This window comes from Microcaecilia unicolor, chromosome 3 (genome assembly GCF_901765095.1).
Source record: "Microcaecilia unicolor chromosome 3, aMicUni1.1, whole genome shotgun sequence".
NCBI classification, from domain to species: Eukaryota; Metazoa; Chordata; class Amphibia; order Gymnophiona; family Siphonopidae; genus Microcaecilia; species Microcaecilia unicolor.
The window spans coordinates 371,642,637-371,657,763 of NC_044033.1; the positions used below are offsets into that span (position 1 = coordinate 371,642,637).

The following is a 15,127-nucleotide window of genomic DNA, read 5'->3' on the forward strand; positions in this document are numbered from 1 at the left end:
AGGTGCCCAAAAGCGGCAAGGGGACATGTGACTTACAGCATTCTGTAATTTGCATACATAAGTGGCAACTGACAACATCTCATATGCTTCTTCCATGCTCATCTCCTTGCATTTACATGCTCCCTTACAGAATAGCACTTAGTCACTTGGCTTACACTTATGAGCGTAAGTGTACATTTATCCACGGAAGTGCTGCTATTCTGTGTATTTACGTGCACAAGTGGCGTGTAAATGTGGGTGCTTAGGCTGGATTCAGTAAATGGTGCTCAAAGTTCGGTGCCCCCCCAAAAAATCAGCGCTGAATGGTATTCTATAACAGGTGTTCCAGGATCAAAGCTCTTTCCAGAATGGTGCGTAGTGCCTGGATCTGCGAGGATTTAAACCAACTGGAACCTGATGTAAATCTTGGTGCGTAAGTTAGGCGAGGATCTGTCCAGTGTCTGGCAATGGCCAAAAAAGCAAACAGGATGCTAGGAAATATTAGGAAAGGGATGCAAAATAAGACCAAGAATATTATAATGCCTCTGTATTGCTCCATGGTGTGACATAAGCTTGAGTTTGCTTTCAGTTCTGGTCACTGTATCTCAAAAACGATATAGTGGAATTAGAAAAGGTTCAAAGAAGAGCAACCAAAATGATAAAGGGGATGGATCTCCTCTCATATGAGGAAAGGCTAAAGAGGTTAGGGCTCTTCAGCTTGGAAAAGATACCTGTATGGCTGAGGGGGATATGATTGAGGTCTACAAAATCCTGAGTGGAGTAGAACAGGTAACAATGAATTAATTTTTCACTCTTTCAAAAAGTACAAAGACCAGAGTTTAATTACCCAACGTGTAATTAAACTCTAGAATTCGTTGCCAGAGAACATAGTGAAGGCGGTTAGCTTGGCAGAGTTTAAAAAGGGGTTGGACGGTTTCCTAAAGGACAAGTCCATAGACCGCTACTAAATGGACTTGGGAAAAATCCACAATTTCGGGAATAACATGTATAAAATGTTTCTACGTTTGGGTAGCTTGCCAGGTGCCCTTGACCTGGATTGGCCGCTGTCGGGGGACAGGATGCTGGGCTCGATGGACCTTTGGTCTTTTCCCAGTATGGCATTACTTATGTACTTATGTAATGAAATTAGATGGAAATACTTTTAAAACAAATAGCAGGAAATATTTTTTTACTCAAAAATAGTTAAGCTCTGGAACTCATTGCTGGACAATGTGGTAACAGACCAACAGCGGTTAGACTATCTGGGTTTTAAAATGATTTGGACAAATTCCTGGAGGAAAAGTCCATAGTCTGCTATTGAGATGGGCATGATGGATGCCACTGCTTGCCCTGGGATTGATAGCATGGAATGTTGCTACTAATTGGGTTTCTGCCAGGTACTTGTGACGTGGAATGGCCACAGTTGGAAGCAGAATACAGAGCTAGATGAACCATTGGTCTGACCCAGTATGGCTATTCTTATGTTCTTAATGTTCTTATTCAGTAATACTGCATGCATCTTTAGTGAACGCCCCTGACCCGCCCATCCCCCCCCCCCCCCCCCCCCCCCCCCCCCCCCATGGCCACTTTTGAGTTGTGTGCCAAAAGATTTGTGCATGGATCTTTACAGAATAGTGGTTAGCAAGATGCACGCTCAAATAAAAAATGTTGTAATTAACACCAATAATTGATTGATAGCACCCAATAATTAGCACTAATTGATTCGTTAGCCAGTTTAGTTGCGTGCACATCTCAAGATAGCGTGCAATTTTGCACACCAAAATTTGTGCACCATTTATAGAATCCAGCCTTTAGTTATAGAATTGCCTTTAAAACGGCAGAGGGCAGCATGTACCAACTACAGAAGCCTGTCACAATTAGCACATAAGGCAGTTTACACTGACAGTAGGGTCCTAGGTCCGTCACTACTCAATGGTCACCCCTTCCTTACCTGTCTCCACCTGATATAATATAGGTATAACAGGGTTTCTTATGAAGGCCCTTCAGCAGTTTGTTAAAGGAATTCTGGAAGAGAGAGATCCAAAGAAAAAGCTCACTTCTTTACCATTCCTTTGATAATCAGTTTAAAAGTGTCATAAGGAGTAATGATGTAGTGTTGCAGGCACACTAAGGAGTGGTAGGTGATTGAACTTACTGCGAGGAGCATAGCCAGCCTGCCAGAGTTTCCACAGCCACTTAGTACTATTAGACCGTCATCAGGTTCCTGCCATGAACCGAAAGGGAAGATTAGAAAACAGTTACATCTCACAACATCTCACAACAAGACTCAATGTGCAATAGGATAACTGAATAAACTATGGCTCCAAAGCACACTCTCATCCTAGTATTTTACAGGAAAACAAGGGCTGCTTAAATAGATGTAAGCCTATCCTTAGTTTAATTATTTTCCAGTTGATATTCAGCTTATGGTGGTTAGTGTTTTTTTTAAATGTTGACTGCCACAGGCAGAATTAGCCTTGGATAAGCAGTGCTAGGCCATGTCTGGGCACCAGCGCTGAATATCCATGCTAATTCCTTGTAAGCTGACGCCGGAGCATGTGCAGGTTCTGACTGATATTCAACCAGGACCCACATAACACACTTATGTGGCTGTGGCTGAATATCTGCCAGAGTCTTCCGATTCCCCCTCCCCCCTCAATGCTGCTCCCCCGCCCTTCTACCCCCCCCCCCCCATGACATAATTGTTTTTTAATATCGGATGGTTTATGTCAATTTCTGTGGTGGTTAAAATGTTCTCTTCTAATCAAGGATCCTGATGTATTAGTGCATTTTCTATTTATTCAGTATCTATAGGGATAGTTAACTGTGCAATTATTCCAGCCAGTTAGGAACTGGTTACCTTCAAAGACCCTCAGGAGCCAGTCAGGAAAGAGGACAAATGTGTGAGCTTTAGGAATAAGGTGGAAAGTGATTTTCTTGAGTACGTAGAAAGAGGAAGGTTTCTCTCCTCTCTGCTGCAGAAATTCTGGTAGCATAAAAATATTACACCAGCCTGGCAAACTAAGGAATTCCCCCCTTCCCCAGGAAGATTTCCAACTTCTACATATTGCTAAGTTGAGATTGCCAGGCAAATTCCACAGTCGATATAGACTTGCAGATGCCAGCAGGCTCCAGGCTCCGCCCTTTCTGCCTCGCCTCACCCCATGCTTGGAATAAACTCCCTGAGCCCATACGCCAGGCCCCCTCCCTGCCCATCTTCAAATCCTTGCTCAAAGCCCACCTCTTCAAAGTCGCCTTCGGCACCTAACCACTACACCTCTATTCAGGAAATCTTGACTGCCCCAACTTGACATTTGTTCCTTTAGATTGTAAGCTCCTTCGAGCAGGGACTGTCCTTCTTTGTTAAACTGTACAGCGCTGCGTAACCCTAGTAGCGCTCTAGAAATGTTAAGTAGTAGTAGTAGTATGTTACCCTGATGCTGCAAGATGCCCTGTAGCGCTACAGCAATTTGAAGAAGTGGTGTTGAATGTAAATGTAATATGATGTAAACAAGAAATGAAAGTTAACGAGAAAATTGAACAGGCCCCTGATTCTAAATTTTTTCAGTTGACTGACTGTTCAAATAAAAGGGTACTGGAGGCTCATGAAGGTCTTCAACAGAGCTTGAACAGCTCTTTCCTCATCATGCCACTCTATTATAATCATACTATCACCATTCGTGAGAGTCTGATATCAAGATGAAGTCTCAGAATATTGCTTCACATTGCAAGCAAAGGAGAGCTCAAAACTCTTCTAGGAAAAAAGGCTTCCAACAGGTATATCTTAAAATGTAGCGTACATGCAGACCTTACTTTTTCTAAAGGGATACATGTAGATCTCATGCCATTAATGCACCCTCATTTTTATCAATTAATTGTATCAATATAGGTTTAGCAATAACAAACCCGATTTTCAAATTCATTTTAGGCAGGTGTCTTGTATTTAGAAAATTGAAGTTTTCCATGCAGGCATAAAAGTATGTGAATAATTTTACAGCCAGGCACCTGATTGAAAATTTAGCTTTCAGAAGGCATTCTGAGATTTCTATATATTACCTTTATGATTTCCTGCACCCGCTTTGCAATGTCGACCACTGTTTTCAGTATTGACTCGCTGTACAGCCTCTGCAAAGAAAAAAAACCCAGGAAGACAGTCTAAGAAATAATTTATCCTAGGTCAAGGGTTGTCTGCATAAATATACAGAAGTGCTCCTGGATATTTGTCTAACTAAAAAGGGGCATCTATGGTTGGGTTAACTATCAAAAGCTTAACCGGGTTTTACAGCTGTAAAAATGAGTAAAAGCACATTAGACAACCTTATGCAGTTATGTGGATTTTCAGTCACTTATGTTCTGCAGCATAATCAAGAGGACTTTCCTTGGATATGCTGTGAATTTAATTAGCCACGTAAGCAGCATGCTGCTTATATCTGGAGGAGGAGCTTAGAGGCTGGAGTAATAGACTACAAGTTGAACCCAACGATGACAAGGTTCAGATACTGCTTTTGGCATTTAAACTCCCTCCCCCACCAAATTGCCTCAGCTACAAACTTAACAGTATAACCCCCTCCCCCCTGAAAGGGAAATATACATTGTACCTGAAATGTAACTCATTTGTGGGCCCTTTTACAGAGCGGCGGTACTCGCTCTTCCAGGACTACCACTGGCCCAACGCAGCCGCACACAGTAGTCCCACCCTGTACGTGCACCAGTTCTGGGGTAAAAGGAAAACCCCTGAAAATGACTTGCACTGTGATAACCCAGCGGTAATCGGGCATTGCCACACGCTGCCCGGTTACTACCGATTTACAGTGGGATCCCTTATGGTCACCTCAATGGGTGGCAGTAAGGGCTTCCCGCCGCATGGGCATGCATGGCCATGTGTGTCTGGGGGCTTTTTTACCCGCTGTGGTAAAAAGGAGCCTGGCAAATGGGAAAAACAGCCCCCACCGCTAGTGCAGGGCCTTTTTTTCCCGCAGCTTGGTAAAAGGACCCCTTGGAGAGAAGTAATTAGTTGCAAAAATTTACATATGTGCATATTTGGCCATGTAACATAGTAACATAGTAGATGACAGCAGAGAAAGACCTGTACGGTCCATCCAGTCTGCCCAACAAGATAAACTCATATGTGCTACTTTATGTGTATACCTGACCTTGATTTGCATCTGCCATTTTCAGGGCTCAGACCGTAGAAGTCTGCCCAGCACTAGCCCCGCTTCCCAACCACTAGCCCCGCCCCAACTCCGGCTCTGCCACCCAATTTACTCTAAGCTTCTGAGGATCCATTCCTTCTGAACCGGATTCCTTTATGTTTATCCCACACATTTTTAAAGTGCGTTACCCTTTTCATCTCCACCACCTCCCGTGGGAGGGCATTCCAAGTATCCACCACTCTCTCCCCCGTTATAGAATTGGAGGGCAATTCTATAACGGGGAACCTACTTTCCTATGTAGAATACTAGTGTAACAGGGCATATATGTACACTTATATGGGTAACTATGCACCCAGCCCATGCTCTGTCCAGACTCCGCCCATCTTCAAACCACTTATTGTGTTTAGGCAGCGTTGTATAGAATAGTGCGTAGCTGGAATAGTGGCGTTTATGCACACATGTACACCCATACTCATGTATGTGTCAGTTCTTCGTTCCTACATGTTGGTGCTCTCTATATAGAATTACACCCATAGTGACCCAGTTTTTGTGCTTGAAAATTTTTTAAGCATGCTGAAAAATGCACACACAACTTTGCAGTTAGGTGCATTACTGACAATTTACCCCAGGGAATCATTTTAGACAAACACCTATGAATGGACAAATATCAGCTGTAACAACAAAATGCTTCAGAACTCTTTGGAAACTAAGAAGGATAAGAGACTATTTTCCCAGTCATTCAGGATACTGCTACAATCAACGATATTATCTCAGTTAGACTACTCCAACACTGCATATAAGGAAAGCAGAATAAAATCACTACAAACCATCCAAAATGCAGCAGAAAGACTGATTTTCAAAAAGTCAAAATATGAAAAAGCTATTCCACTTCTCGAACCACTACACTGGCTACTATTCAAAGCAAGACTAATCTCACTTTCAAAATGTTGTTTGGAATGACACATGAATACATTTCAAAGCAAGACTAATCTTTAAAGACAGCACTCTCACTTTCAAAATGTTGTTTGGAATGACACATGAATACATGTGAGACATAAAAAAAGCAAAGGGAACAATCAGGGAACTATAAACTCATTGATTTACTGAAGTACTGGATATTTTTCGAACAGGGGACTACAAAAGTAACCGAAATCATCCTCTCCTTGTTTCTGAATAGGACTTCCATTGTGAATGAACACCCTGAATTAAAGGTGCTCTAGACAAGGGTACTATTGGGGGATCAATGATTGTAATTCACACTCATAACATTATCTGGCAGTGAGGATGCAGTAGGGATGCCAAAGTTGACTTCAGGCAGAGGTAAAGACTCTGGTGTCAGGTAAATGCCATCTAGTAGGGAAAAGTACAAAGACATCACAGGGCATCCAATGGTAGAGAAAATACTTGTAATGAACTGGTTGCTATTCAGCAGGCAGCCATTGTTTCCTCTAACCTGAGTGGGAGTCCTCCACCTAAAGTCCTGATAGTGGGGGGAAGCTGTTTTACTATCATATTTTCAATGGGGGAGGGGGGGACAAGCATGCTCTGCAGGATAATTCTTGCTCAGCTGAGAGGAAACAGAGCAGGCAGCAGAATGCATCTTTTAGAACGTTCACTGCCACAAGCCAAATTAGACCTGGATATTCAATGATGGGGCATGTCTGGGCACCACTGCTAAATATACAGGTGAATGGTGATACCTGGAAATTAAGCATGGACCACTGTATTCAGAGTTCTACCCACATCACTAAACCAGGCAAATATAAGACTGCTGTTCAAGAGGTCCTGCTCACCCAATTAGCAATGTCGGTATCGGCACTGAATATTGCCAATGCCCGCATATCTTCTGGGACCAGCCTTACTCTACCCCAGAATTACTGGACAGAGTCGTGGTAATCAGAGAACACTCTCCAGTTAAGTGCTCCTAAATATCCCTTCCCAGCCCAATCAGCATGCTTTAATCAGGCAGTAGGCCTCTCCTGCCCTATTAAACCCTTATGAATATCGTGACTGATGTTATTATAATAATAACACTGTGGATGGTATACAACCAATTTCTTATTAAAGGCCTCTTCTAACTTCCAAAATCTTAGTAAAGTGCTCAGCTTTTTCTCAATATACTCAAATTCATATTTCAGCATATCACTATAATCTAGGAAGGAAATAGCCACTGCCAAACAGATTCAGGTAAAATGATTAAGTTGGCTTAAGATCAGAGAACTTGAGAAGATGAAATGAAAGCAAACCTTATAGTTTATGAGGGCTCCTTCCTCCTCCTGGAAGATTTCTGCATCACATTCTTTCAGGAGCTGGACGAGCAGGGCAGGGTCAGCCTTGTCAATCTCTCTGGTAATGGGGTTGGACTTTTCGCTGATGGGAAGACTGGCTTCATATCCTGCCAACTGCAAGATACAAGATACAAATGTCAGAATGGCAAAGTAAACAGAATCAAATTCAGTGGAAGCGGATGGTAAAGTATGACAAAGAACAGTCTAGAAAATGGCATAGGAAATCAGTGCTGTGGCCAGCATAAGTGGCACCCCAGGCAGTCTAGAAGGGGAAAAGGTCCACTCCAGAAACACAGTATTCTTCAGGAATGGGATGATCCCCCTCAAATGGTGCTACTACTGCCAGTCCTGTCAATGGGTCAGGTAGTCAAGCTATCCCTAATGAATATGTATGAGAGAGATGTGCATACTATATCCCCTTTAGGATGGGATATAATACTGATGCAGTGTTGGCATCCATGCTTAGTGATCTGCTTGGGAACTTAGAAGGTGGTGATATTAGTTTGGCAGTGTCATTAGACTTGGCTTCAGCATTTGATATGATTGATCATGATTTAATTCTTTCATGCCTGAAATTTCTGGGATTGATGGAATGGTATTGCAGTGGTTTAAATCATCTTTGACTGTGTGAACCTTTGCAGTATCTCAATCTGATTTAAGATCAAGGATTTTTTCCGAGGACTGTGGAGTTCCACAAGGGTCTTTCCTATCCCCAATTTTATTTAATGATTTCTTGTCCCTTTATCGGTTTGATTCAGAGCTTTGGCATTAATGTGTATTGTTATACTGATATAAAAATACCTATTCACAAAATGTGGGACCATAAGAACTTATTTTTAAATTACTTTTTTTATTGACAGGAAGAGGAAAAAAGCCTCAGAAGTCTGCGGTACGCAAAATTTTTATACTGCACCCTGCAGACATAGACTCAATCATTGGTCAAAAAAACCTCTCAAATTTTTTACTTTTCACTCTATGAAACCACAAATTTTTATCTTTTATTTTCTCTCTCTCTCTCTCTCTCTCTCTCTCTATATATATATATATATATAATAATGCATCTATAAATGAAGAAATCCGCACACTTATCTCATTCTTTCTGCACTTCAGGGCAATGTGTGCACAACAATTTTTTTCCTTAAATAGAGCCGCACTTTACAGCAACCTTGCTGGTGACAAAAAGGGCTCCTTTTACAAAGTGGCACTACCAATTAGGCAGATGTGAGGTGGAAGTGGAATCCCCACCGTCTTGCAGCCATAAGGAATTTACAAATTTACACAGACCCGACTCCTGATGACGCGGATGTAGCGAAACACAGGCTGTGTAGAGTCTGGGGTATATCGGATGACTGTAAGAGTTTCAAGCACATCGCATGAGTGGAAGTGGATTGACCACAGGAGTGGAGAACTCTAAGCAAATGTTTGCATTTTCGTTTGGAATTCCTGGGACCCAGCACACATGAAAAGGATTGGATTTTGTGTAGTGCTGTGACTATGATGGGAGTTTAAAGCAACAAGCACACCCTAGGGGGTAGTGCTGCACTAAAATTAGATGAACGTTTTGAACTTGCAGTGCAGTGCTGTGACCAGTATGGAAGATTGAAGCAACAGGCACACCCCGTGGGGGCAGTGCTGTACTAGCATCAGAGGAACTTTTTGAACAAATATCCTCCTGAGGTTACTGGGCATTTTGAACAGTTAGGATATAACATGTATTAGTGGGTTTGCTCCATTAAGGTTTTATTGTGAAATGTGTATGAGAGTACATTTGTAAGTGAGTGTGCATGAGTGTGTATGAAGGAATGATATGTTAAGGTATTAGGTTTTGTAAGCAAATAAATAATAAAGGTATTTTCTAAAAATGTATTAACTGGCAGAGAGATTTATACTGGTAGTATTGTTGGTTCAGTTAGTAAGTAAGTAAGTAGGGTATAGCCCAGTATTGTAAGGTTGTTAATGCATATTCATTAGGGATATCCTGAAAACCAGACTGGCTGGTGGTCCTCCAGGACAGGTTTGAGAGCCACTGCTCTAGGGGTTTCTAGTCTGTAGGGAGGAGAGAGATGTTATCCCTTGGGCTGAGGGAGTTCCTGTAACATCCTGTAAGACTTCCATTTCTGTCTCTTGGGCTAGCCTTCAGCTTGGCCCTCAGGAGGAAGAGAAAGTACAACCTTTACAATTTCTCCTCTCCTGGAGATTTTTGTGCCATTCTGCATCTGGTAACAGTGTGTAGCTAATGTATTCAAACGAGGGTCTGAGAGAGCCAGAGCTTAATACTGGAATCTGCCAATCACTTCTGGGATTTTGTCAAATTTTAGTGCTATCAGTTAGCTCATGTAAGCAGAGACTCAGCAGCAAGCTGCAGTGGCCATGAACTGCTTGTGAGTCTACAAAGTGAAAGTGGTTTAGCTAGCCCATAAAGAGATTTATGGCATTTATTTATTTAAAAGTCCTTATACCCTGCCAATACAAATAGTTCTAGATGCAGTAAACACAGTAGAAAATATTTTAAACAAACACATAACATAAAATGCTGGTACAATGCATTTGCTGGTTATTATTATTATTTTTCTACTGTAACTTATGGAAATGAATATCAGGTTGTGATATACTTGTGAAAAGCCTGTGAAACAAAAGCTGAGGATATTAGTGCTGTTAAATATACTAATGTACACCTTTGCTGGAAACTCTAAGTACTTCAAGTGTTCTTGGTACTGATACTCATCAGATTGATGACTGTTCTGGAAGTGACCTCACTGGGTTGATATTAAGTTTGGACTTACACTTGATTGTGTATGGGGTAGACTTCTTTTTGAAGAGGCCCCCCCCCCCCATAGAGAACATCAAGGCATAGTAACCAGCGACCAGCAGATCTGTCACAGTGAGGGCCTTGACTTCTTCCCTCTGCCTTTTAGGACTCATCTTTTATTGTTTGTGTATCTTCAGATTCTGCCTTCACACAGGGGACCACCTGAGGGTCTCTACAGTACAAGAAGCCTCCTGTCAAAAAGACAGGATGAGAAGGCCTGCCCACCCCAATTTGGTGAACCCAGCAAATGTGAGGCCACCTGGCTGAAGTCTATTTTACCTCATATGCTTCTCCCTTATGAATTCTCTGGCTACTAAACGATACATCAGAGCTCTTAGTGAATAACTTTGGAAAGTGTTAGTTTAGATGACTACTGCAAATCCTCATTTATAGTATTTCTAAAACTAGCTCACTGCCAGGATCTGTAAAATCATCAGGCAGGTCAGAAAATTGAGCATGATAAAGTATAGTCTAGTTATAAGTTATTATAACTGACAATTCATCTTAAGACAGATCTACTACGAGGTGTAAAGATAATCATTACCAGCAGGAGGCACTGTCTAGCTTCAGTGGCCTTTGATGGGAGCATGTGATCTTCTGCTGCTCCCATGTACACTCTCTTCTGGCTTATCAAGTGTGTGCAATAAATATTGTTTTATTGTGTCCGTAAACTATATCTTAAACTGAAAACAACTTGAGTTCAGAGTACAATAATTGCTATCTCTATGCAGTGTATAAACAGTCTGAGAAGAATGTGCAGTACCTACATAGGCAGAGCTCGAGGTGAGAGGCCAGAGAGGAAAGAACTCACAAATTTAAACCAAGCTCTCTGGTAGCTACTGGACACCACCTTCTTCCTTTCCCCTAATATAAATGTCAACTTGTATTTGTTTCAGTCATTGCTGAGAAAGATGTATAGAAGGCAAAAGTGGATCTGATGAAATCTAGGAGTCCACAAGAAGGAAGGAATGGCCCCTGATCCCTGAGTAGCATAGATGGCTTTGGTACGGACCCAGGATAAGTTACAAGCAGGCACACAAGTTATTTCTCTGTCCAAGTGGGCTTGTAATCTAAGGTGTATCCGAGGCAGTGGAGAATGAAGTGATTTGCTGAGGGTTGTAAGAGGAATCAGTGGGAGAAACAGGGTTTAAACCCTGGTTCTCACCTCACTGCTATAACCATTAAGCTTCTCCAAGCCAGCATGCTTCCTGAAAGTGACAATTCATTTAATCAAATAGTTGCAAAGAAAATAACTAATTACAGAAGATAGACAGATCCCCCCTCACTCTATAACAGGTCACTTAAATTTAAACGCCTTTTGGGTGCTTAACTATATAGAATGTTGCCATTTACACACATACGCACATGGATAAATGGCAGTAGTGTGTCCAATTGCTATTCTATAATTATACACTAAAATGGCTTAGCACATAATTGTCAGATGGGCATTCACAGAGGAGGGGCATGAGCAGTCCATAGATGAAGCCAACAGTTACGTACAAAAGTTACAGGACACTGTAAGTTACACACATGCCGACGGATTCTATATATCGTGCCTAGCGTTCCATGCTGAAATCCAAGCGTATTCTATAACAGCGTGCATAACTTAATTGGCTTAACAAGCCAATCAGCGTTTTTAACAGCACTTAACAAGCAATAATGAGCACTCATCGGCAATAATTAGAATTTACACACATAACTCGCTAAGTGTATTCTGTAACGCACAGCGCCTAAATTCTAATGCCCGGAGCCAAAAGTGGGCATGGTTATGGGGAGGGAAATGGGCATTTTGTGGGCGTTCCAATATTTACACGTGTTGTTATAGAATATGTCCCTCTGTACCTAAGTCTATGTGCCGGTATTTACGCTATGTTTTCCTTGGTGTAAATGGATGCTCATGGTTCTAGGTGCTGGGATATCAACTAAGCATATTCTATATACCGCAAATAAATCTAGGCACCAGAATACATACACTTAGGTGGAAATTTATTCCGTGAGGAATTTTTAGGCGCCGTATATAGAATCCAGGCCATAACTGCTGCATTTTGGTGTGCCCATATATGCCAGCCATAGTCCTGGCATAAATGTTGTGCCGATGCTGGGCTACACTAGTAGAATTATGCACCTAAGTGTCCTTATAGAATAAACTCACTACCCACATTATTTGGGTGCCTAAATGGTGATGCCTAGTTATAAAATTGTCTCCATGACCTCTTAGTGCCATTATCTGCAAGAAATTTGTTTGCCTGTAAACCAGGCCACTGCAATGCTGTAATTAGCATCCTAGAAGTCCCTTCTAAATTCTAAATTTCAAACTATGGGAAAGAAAAAGCTAAACTACTTCATGCCTTATTGATATCCAGATTGGATTATGGTAATACTGAGGGGCATTTTCAATATGACGTCTAAGTTCAAATTGGAACATTTTGCCAAAAACGTCTAAAAAAAAAAACCCCAGTCTAGCTCACAGCTATAATTAAAACAGAGAAACATCTACATTTCTGGTTCAGTTATGGCTTTCAGATAGACATTTTCAAGATGAATATATCCATCTGTAAGTAAAAGTCCCAGGGAAAACATAGAAAAACAAGCCATAGGGATGGCTGGCAGCATTCCTAGTGAACTGGCCACACAATCATCCCAGCAGTGCAGAAGGGCAGCCTATTGGTCAGTGCTGTGGACGTCACATAAAGGGATCCAGGTACAAATCCCACCTAAACCCCTTCACATTGTATGGTGAGCAGTGACATAGCGAGGGCGGCTGACACCCGGGGCGGGTCGCCGCTGCGCACCCCCCCCCCCCCGGGTGCAGCATGGTGCACCCCCCTTGGCGCGCACCCCTCCCCGGAGCGCTTACCACTACCATAGAAAATGGGGCAGGCTGGTAGGAGGGCCATTCCGCCCGGAGTGCATGCCGCTGGTTCCCTGCGTCGGCTCCGCTGGTTCCCTGCTGTTTCTGCCCCGGAACAGGAAGTAACCTGTTCTGGAGCAGAGGGAGCAGGGAACCAGCGGAGCCGACACCCCCCCCCCCAGCGGCGTGCACCCGGGGCAGACTGCCCCACCGCCCCCCCTTCCTAGGCCACTGATAGTGAGCTCTCCAGGAACAGAGAAAACCTACTGAACCTAAAGGTCCACCACTACAATAGCTTTCAGGCTTGCAGGTCGCTTATATATTTAGGTACAGGAGGTATTTCAGTCAGGGCCGTGGCAAGCTATGTAAGGACGATGCGGCTGCAGAGGGTGCAAGGGAAGCTGGGTTAGAATTTTCATGCTTCCATTGGTTTCCCTTGCAAAGTGGGTGGGGTGGGGTGCATCAGCAGTGTTTGGAGGCATGTTGCATAGGGAGCGCACTGGACATGCTACGCTCCTGATTTTAGTGTTCCAGGAGGGCTCACATATTTGTACTGAAATTAAAACGTTAAAGTGGGAATTGAACCTAGATCCCATTGTTCACTGTCTTAGATGGTGGCTGCCCTGAATATTTTCTGAATAGTTTTTAATTCACTTCTTTGACTAGAAGTAGGAGAACTATTAACAACTAGATGTTTTAATCAAGTCTATTCAGTTTTTTAGAAGGCATCTTAAAACTTGACTTCTTAAGAAATATGTTATTTGTTGAATTTGATTGTGATTGTTTATTATTTAATTTGATTTTTTGTAATTCCCGGGAATATGTCATGATATCTCTTTGATATGTCAACTGTTTGGAACTTTTTGGTTGTAGCAGTATATAAGTACTGTTGTTTTGCTATGTTATGCACAGTAACCATCACCATGCTGGCATGACACTAATGGGCTCATTTTCGAAAGAGAAGGACGTCCATCTTTCAACATAAATCGGAAGATGGCCGTCCTTCTCACAGGGTCGTCCAAATCGGTATAATTGAAAGCCGATTTTGGATGTCCCCAACTGCTTTCCATTGCAGGGAGGGCCAAAGTTTAAAGGGGCGTGTTGGAGGCGTAGCAATGGCGGGACTTGGGCATGCCTAAGACTAGGACGTCCTCGATCCATAATTGAAAGAAACAAGGATGTCCCTGACGAACACTTGGACGACTTTACCTGGTCCTGTTTTTCTTACGACCAAGGCACAAAAAGGTGCCCGAAATGACCAGATGACCACAGGAGTGAATCGGGGAAGACCTCCTCTTACCCCCCAGTGCTCACTAACCCCCTCCCACCCTCAAAAAACATCTTTCAAAATATTGATTGCCAGCCTCTATGCTAGCCTCAGATGTCATACTCAGGTCCATCACAGCAGTATGCAGGTCCCTGGAGCAGTTTTAGTGGGTGCAGTGCACTTCAGGCAGGTGGACCCAGGCCCATCCCCCCTACCTGTTATGTTTGTGGAGGAAACAGCGAGCCCTCCAAAACCCACCACAAACCCACTGTACCCCCCTGCACCCATAAGGGCTGTTGTAGTGGTGTACAGTTGGGGGTAGTGGGTTTTGGGGGGGGGGTTGGGGGGCTCAGCACACAAAGTTAGGCAGCTAGGTACCTGGGAGCAATTTATGAAGTCCACTGCAGTGCCCCCTTGGGTGCCGGTTGGTGTCCTGGCATGTCAGGGGGACCAGTGCACTACAAATGCTGGCTCCTCCCACGACCAAATGGCTTGCATTTGGTCATTTCTGACATGGACGTCCTTGGTTTCGATTATTGCCGAAAATCAGAAACAACCAAGTCTAGGGACGACCATCTCTAGGGATGACCAAATTTCAGGATTTGGGAGTCCCTGACCCTATTATTGAAACAAAAGATGGATGACCATCTTGTTTTGAAAATATGAATTTCCCCGCCCCTGGATGGGGACATTTTGCGAGGACGTCCTCATCAACACTTGGCCATCCCTTTCGATTATGCCCTTCCACGTCATACATTAACTGCGTAGTCTGGAATGGGA

The 15,127-nt window shown here is 42.9% G+C and overlaps 1 protein-coding gene across 2 annotated transcripts in view; it reads right to left on the reverse strand.

The window, feature by feature from the left end:
* The window catches only part of GCKR (glucokinase regulator), a 63,520-nt gene that overhangs the window by 42,670 nt on the left and 5,723 nt on the right, over positions 1-15,127 (reverse strand). The window contains exons 2-5 of one of the 2 annotated variants that reach the window (XM_030198580.1): positions 7,379-7,534; positions 4,036-4,104; positions 2,135-2,203; positions 1,931-2,004 (exon numbers count right to left, since the gene is read on the reverse strand). In XM_030198580.1, coding sequence (XP_030054440.1) covers positions 1,931-2,004; positions 2,135-2,203; positions 4,036-4,104; positions 7,379-7,534 — 368 coding nt within the window. The remainder of the gene's footprint in view (positions 1-1,930; positions 2,005-2,134; positions 2,204-4,035; positions 4,105-7,378; positions 7,535-15,127) is intronic. The other variant, XM_030198581.1, reaches the window with a different exon arrangement.